This window comes from Marmota marmota, unplaced genomic scaffold, assembly GCF_001458135.2.
Source record: "Marmota marmota marmota unplaced genomic scaffold, marMar, whole genome shotgun sequence".
Lineage (NCBI taxonomy): Eukaryota > Metazoa > Chordata > Mammalia > Rodentia > Sciuridae > Marmota > Marmota marmota.
The window spans coordinates 2,692,198-2,698,919 of record NW_026000207.1 but is presented as its reverse complement, the minus strand read 5'-3'; the positions used below and the strand labels follow the sequence as shown (position 1 = coordinate 2,698,919).

At 59.0% G+C, this 6,722-nt stretch overlaps 1 protein-coding gene across 1 annotated transcript; it reads right to left on the bottom strand.

Annotated features, from left to right (window-relative positions):
• Positions 1-2,406: 2,406 nt before the first annotated feature.
• LOC107158865 (leukocyte immunoglobulin-like receptor subfamily B member 4) lies at positions 2,407-4,611 on the bottom strand. The gene is made up of 5 exons (XM_048791487.1): positions 4,547-4,611; positions 4,144-4,401; positions 4,070-4,088; positions 3,759-4,011; positions 2,407-3,295 (listed from the first exon to the last, which is right to left on the bottom strand). Exons 1-5 carry the CDS (start codon positions 4,609-4,611, stop codon positions 3,237-3,239), a joined length of 654 nt encoding a protein of 217 aa, XP_048647444.1. The 3' UTR covers positions 2,407-3,236.
• Positions 4,612-6,722: the final 2,111 nt, after the last annotated feature.

Here is a 6,722-nt window from a genome sequence, read left to right as displayed (position 1 = left end):
GTTGGTGTTTTATAAGTGTGTCCTTGCACCCTCCCTCTGCACATCCTTCTGTGGTGGGCAGAGCTCAGCTGGGTCCCAGGCCAGGCTTCCTGGAGCTGGGGCGTGCAAGTGTTGTCAGGCTAGAAGATACCACCAGGTCCAGGCTAATCCTGGTGGGTCAGCTTGTGAGCACCTCCCAGGTGTGGTGGGTCTTGACCTCAGGGTGGGCTACAGGGTAGTGAGCAGAATGTGCATAGTCACTTTTATAATTGGGGGGGAGACCAAGTTGCTGAGTAAAGGCAGGCATGTGCACATGGGGACAGGAAAGTCATTTGCAGGCAGAGAAGCAAGTGCAGGTCAGGGCTTGTCCCACTCACCCTGGCCAAGAGCTGAACCCTAGAGAGCCTTCATCTGATCATGGAAAGATTGCTACAGGGTGGTTGGTGATGGGGAGGGTCCCCGTTTGTCTCAACATGTGGGTTTAATAAGTGCGAAGTGGCTGGTGACCTTTGGACAGGGGCATTTGAGGAACTGCCTGTGGAGTTTCTCCTACATTCATAGGCGACAGGCTTCCCTTTTCCTGCCTTGCCGAGAAGCTGTGTTGGGCTGGGAGGTGGGTCAAAGCCTGCAGCCACTTTGCATGCTGCAGTCTGGTCCTTTGGGGATTTCAGGGCCCAGCTCTGGTCCCTGGGTCAGTCCACTGTGAATCCTGCACAGAGTCCGACAGCACTGCAGCTTCTTGGGCTACGTGGTTTTCCACTTGAGTGGCTGAGATGTAGAGGGTAACCAGGTCACTCAGGTATTCTAGCGCAGCTGAAGCTTCCTGGAAGCAGTTTATGCCTCTCCCAGGCTCTTGTCCATTTGGTCCTTATCCTGGCCAGGGTCCATTAGCTGAGTCTGACATGGCTCCCATGCCCCCAGGGTCCTGGCAGTCTGGAGTGTGAGGTCTGTCCTTTGTCAGTGGAGAGCCAGGGCAGCATACACACTGGTTTCATCTAGGGCCTGTCCTGACTCCTGGTGAGAGGCAGCAGAGGTCTGCTAGAGGGATGGGCTGCACAGCTGGGCGTAGGTCACATGTGGTGGGCTTCAGATGCAGTGGCCTGGAGTGGGGACAGTGGGAGCGAAGGTGTGCTTGGGGTGGGGCAGCCCAGGGCTTGGGCAGGAAGACTGGTCCTCCTCTCCAGCTTCTGCTCTTGGGAGGCGGGCTTGGGGTCTTGTGATGAAGGGAGGAGGGACACAGCTGGTGTGGGGGTGGTTGGACACCTGGTGCTTGCAGAGGTCAGGACTGGGAGTAGGAAATGGAGTGGACCTGTCCACTTAAGAGGAGCAACAGCCTCAGGTGCCCCAGCCAGGGATCAGGCTCCCTTGCCAGGGCAGATAGAGGAGCCTGGGGTGGGTAGGAGCCACCATCACCTCTTGTTGGGCCCAAGTCTGGTTTCCTACAACTATGGGACAGTGAAGTAGAACAAGCCAGAGACCAGACCAGGGCAGAGCTGACTGGGATGCCCTTGGGCCTCTGCAGGTCCAGGGTGTGGGGCTCAGGTCCCAGTGTCCCCTGCGTGGCTCCTCTGTGTAGGTCAGGCTCTTCAGCCACACCTTCATCCCTGCCAGCCTGGTGGGGTGCTCAGCTCCTCAGGGACCAGAAACACCAGCAGTGGGACCCTGAGGGAGTGCTGTGTCAACACCAGTGTGCTCTGCACACTACAGGGAACTGGCGCTGGGGGAGGGGCCTGCTGGGTTTGATGTTTGAGCAGGGAGGATGTGGATGCCCCATGAGGACCACAGGAGACTGTCCAGCTGTCTGTCCTCAGGCTGTGTGTCTTTCTCAGCAGCATCTGGGGTGGGGGTGGGTGCACAGAGTGGGACGTTCATCTTTTCAAGATACCCTGAGATCTCACTCTACAGAGGCCCAGGGTGGTTCTGACTTGGCCAAGGCCACACAGTATCAGATTCGTCTTCTCTAAGCCTAGAACATTCCAACCAACACCCACCTCCCTAGTGCCTGCCAGCCCCATTGTCCCACCCGCAGCACAACCCTCTTCTTACACAGGTTCTCCTCCTGGACCTCAGCAGCCACCCTATGGCTGCAGTGCATCCTACAGAGGAAACATTATAATACCCTCTATCTCCTTGTAGAATTCAAGACCAGGCAGTTGTAAAAATATGAGCCAGGCTCAGTGGCACAGGCCTGTCATCCCAGCTACTTGGGAGGCTGAAGCAGGAGGACTGCCAGTTCAAGGCCAGACTCAGCAACTCAGGGAAACCCTGTCTCAAAGTAAAAAGGGCTGGGGATGTAGCTCAGTGATAGAGCACCCCTGGATTCAATCCCTAGTACCACACAGAAAGCTAACTAAAACAGTGAAAGACCCACAACTGCACATGTTCTCATAGATCTGAAAAGGCCAAAGTCACTTTAAACATTTCCGTACACACATTGTTTCTTTCTACATTTTCTCACTAGGACATTATGCAAAAGTGTTTCCAAGCTCACCTGTTCCCAGCAGGCAGGTTTCTCTGGGGCTGCTACACTGAGCCCACCCTTGCTGGGCCCACGGGGAGCCCGCTCCCACTCACCTGCCTTCCTCTGTTGGCTCTGCCAACAGCGTTGGAGAAGGAGGAGGAGCAACAGGAGGAAGGCCACCGAGACTCAGCAGAACCTGCAGGTGCCTTCCCTTCAGATCTTCCCAGTCCTGGACATTGTGAACGAGGAGCCACGCTGCTTACCTGAGCACCTACTGTGTGCCACCCTGCTGGTCTTTCCACCTGTCACCTCCAGCCCTGTCACTCAGGCATCATGGCCCTGCCACCCACTCCCCAGGGACAGATGAGGAAACTGAGGCTCAGAGGGGGGTCCCCTGCCCAGTCACCCAGCAGGAAGCAGCAGAGCGGGGCCTGAACTGGGGAGTCTGACTCCCAGTCTCCTTCTCTCCACCAGAGCTCAGCCCTGAGCTGGAGGGAAAGAGCCTGACACCCCGATGGCCCTGAGCCCCTCCCCTGCTCAGTGTCACTGTCACTGCACAGAGGGGACAGAGCCCTGCAGATTCAGGTCCTGGAGGCTTCCCTGGAGGCCCCTCTCCCAGCAGGGCACAGCCAAGGTCAGCCCTGAGAGGCACTTGAAGGTCAGGGCCAGGCCTCTCCTCTGCCCTGGGAGAAACTGAGGCCCAGAGGGGAGGGGCTGGTCCCCGTCAGCATCTCCAGAGGGGGCTGCCCCCCCTCAGCCCAGCCCTGCCCTGGACCCCACCTCCCACCAGAGCCCCTCACTCACCACTCTGGGGTCCTGGGTCCGTGGGGGTGAGGGGCTGGTCCTCAGGGCCTCCTGGGGTGGATGGGAGGTGAGGGCTGGGCTGCCTGCCCCCCACTTCAGCTGGCTGCTCCTCCCCAGGCTGGGCCCAGAGTCACCTCTGCCTGGACCTCCCCCTCATGCCTCCCAGCCCTCAGCCCCAGGGCCTGGGGTCCCCACCGGCTCCTGTGCCCCAGAGGGAGGTCTTGGCCCTCCTGGGTGGAAGCCTCTGCTGCTTCCTTCCTGCTTTGTCCCCCTGGTGAGGGGCTCCTGGGCCTGTGAGACTGGTGGGAAATGGGGAGGGCCTTTCTCTTCTGTCTGCCCTGAGTCTTGCCGGCCACCCTCTCCCCACCAAGTCCCTGGTGGGCTTCAGGGGTGAGGCTCTAAGGGGAGGATTGGAAGGGAGGCCCTGGAGGGAGCTGCCCCATCTTCTCACTGGGATATCCTGGGGACAGCCTGGAACTGGCCATGAGGACACAGAAAGAATGGAGACCCTCACCTGATACCCCGAGCTCTAGGGGTTCCCTGGGCGGTGACAGCAGGTAGGGGGTGGCGCTGTGTGAGCCATAGCACCTGTAGGTGACCCCGTGGACCAAGGTCACAGCATTCAGTGTGAAGCTGGCCAGAGATGACACAGGCCCATCCTGGGCGTGGCCATGCTGGGGAGGAGCAGCTGACCCCTGCTTGCACAGGTGGAAGGTGTCAAGGCAGACCTCAGAAAGACACTGCAGGGTCACATTCTCCCCCTTTCCCTAGGGGGCCTGGGTCAGCTGAGAGGGAGGGGAGAACACATGAAAGTGGGCCCGGAGCCCATGCTGGGAAGGGGCCGCTGGGGAGGGGCTGCTCCTCCTCCTTACCTGTCACCACCAGCTGCAGGGGGTCACTCTGATTGGACCAGCTGCCTGAGATGAGGTAGGCACAGCTGTCCAGTCCTGCGGAGCCCAGGGGGAAGCTGGGCTTGTCTGGAGTCCCGGTGGGCCCAGGGGTTGTGGTCTGAAGAGGCCCCAGCTTTGAACAGACGGTAGGTGTCTGCCTGCCGAGACCCCTGACACCAGATGGTCACAGGGTTCCCTGCGGCCACCATGGGGCCAGGGGCAGCCCAGATGAGGGGTTTAGGGGTGGGTTCCTGAGAAGGAATCAGACTTGGGGTTCAGGGATGTCTCCCTGTCTGCCTGGTCAGCCCAAGGCCCCTTCTAGACTGGTCAGCACCCCAGGCCTATGGACTCCCCTTGCCTAAACCAATCGGAGGTTCATTAGGCTGAACCAGGAGGTCTGAGACTCACCTACCTGTGTCTTGGCCCACAGGCCAGGCCACAGCCCTGGAAGAGCGCACCCTGTGAGACTGTCCCCATGTGAACCCAGGTGGCCTCAGGACCTCCCAGGGCACAGTGCGCCCCCTGCTCTCTGGTTCTCTGAGCTTGGGGCTCAGAGCTGCGCTCAGTGCCTTGCCTCCCCGAGAGCGCAGCCGCCCCCAGACCTGAGTCCCAAGGCTCTCAGGGACCAGCACCCAGGAAGGGTCATCTCTGTCCCCAGAGCTCATCCAGGCAGAGGAGGGCGGTGAGGGCGGGGGTCCTGGCTCTGTTTCCCATGGTCCTTGGGGCAGAGCCCCCGCCTCAGGTCCCTTGGCAGAGGGCATCTCTCAGCTCCGTGTTGCAACTGGAATTTCCTCCCCAGCCGCTGCCCTGGAGGAAGCTGTCCTGCCCTGGGGCCTCACTGGGCTGTGCCTGGAGGACAGGGCTGAGGAGGCAGAGGCTCTGGGACCTGCAGGCCAGATGTGAGCCCAGCGGGCCCCTGTGCTCTGCTGCCTGGCCTGACTCAGCGATCTTGCCCCAGCCCAGGGAGTCTGCACAGGGTCAGAGAGGGCCGGACCTTGGGGCGCTGTCCAGTCACACTCCAAGTCTAGACAAGGTGTGCCTGAGGCCCGGCCCCTCCCTCTCCTGAGCTTCTGTGGGTGCAGACTGTCTTCCTGTGCTGGGCATCTAGGCCAATTGAGTGGTCACCACCCACAGGCAGGCCCCGGGGCTGGAGCCTGAGGGAGGCCAACCTAGGAGGTGACCAGCGTTTGTCTCCCCTTCTGATTGGTGTGGCATTGTCGGTCACCTTGTGATCTGGTTGCCTAGGTAACCAGAGATGGTAGCCCCGATCTTTAGGGTCCAGCAAATGTGTCTTGCCTTCCTGCAGCCCCAGGGGTCCAGCTACGCTCACCTGTTCCTTTGTGATATTACCCCCTTTGCCCTGTTTGGGATAGAATGTTCCATGGAAACGCCCTTTGTGTGTCCCCTTCTCTTACTCTGCCCTTGGGTGTGGCCTTCCTAGATGGCAGTGAACCTGACAGCAGACATCCCAAAGCTAGACTCAGCCCCTTGAAACCTGACCCCTGGACTCATTTGAATGGTTTCTCCTCAATAAAAGGGGTCAGCATGCACTTTCTCTCTTCTCTCTCTCTCTCTCTCTCTCTCTCTCTCTGCGGACCCTTAAGGTCACAGGAGCCGTCACAGGACCCCAAAGAAAAAGGCATCTCTGTCTCTTGTGTGGTCATTTTGCGCTGCCCAGTTCCCCTGGGGTGACCCTGGGTGTTACTCGGCAGGAGCCGCCAGTGAGGCAGGTGGTCTTCCTGGACGCGAGAGCCAAGGTGGACGGTGTCGTGAGTGTGCTGTGTATTAACAAGGAAGACCCACGTCTGTGTCTCCACTGTGTCCCTTTTTATGGAGCAACAGTGAATTGGCAGGCGACACCTCCTTCAGCAGTGGCACTTCATGAACACTCGGGGTCCCCTGGTGTCACAGCTGGGCATTCACAGGTGCTTTGATTTTAATATTAATTTCTGTTATCTGAACCCCAAGTCACACACTGAAGGGAGACAGACGAGGCTGGACCCGAGGAACCAGCGGGAAGCAGCTTACTGGCTGCAGCCAGGTTCAAGAGCATGGCTTTTTGCCTCCATCGAATCACGCCTTGGAACCCTGAGTTCAGAAAATTCTAGAACTTTATACCCAGTGTGTAAGGGGAGGAGCTCAGAGGCTCACAATCTGTAGAAATTCACAAGTTCATTTTCTGGGCACCCAACTGAGGCCAAGGACACTCTCTGTCTGGGGAGGCGAGTCCCTCTCCCCTTTCTTCCCGCCGGCTGGCTCCCAGGACCTGACTCTCGTCCTCTGAGGTGCAGTGCAGAGGCCTCTGGGTCGACCCAGACCCAGGCTGGAGGCTGTGGGTCCCTCATCACACTCTGTCTCTGCAAACACTCCCTCCACCTGAAAACTGTCCTAGGAATTCTTGCTGACAGTCTAAGAGCAGGTCTGCTAGACAGAATTTATGAAGGTCTCTGGGGAAGCTTAGTTATGGCAGGGTCTTCTGGGTGGGGGTCCCTGGCCTGCTCCAGTCTTCACACCACGACGTATCACTAGGTCACAGACAGAGGAAGAAAGGGTCAGAGCGGCTGCAGGGTTGCACAGCAGAGATAGTG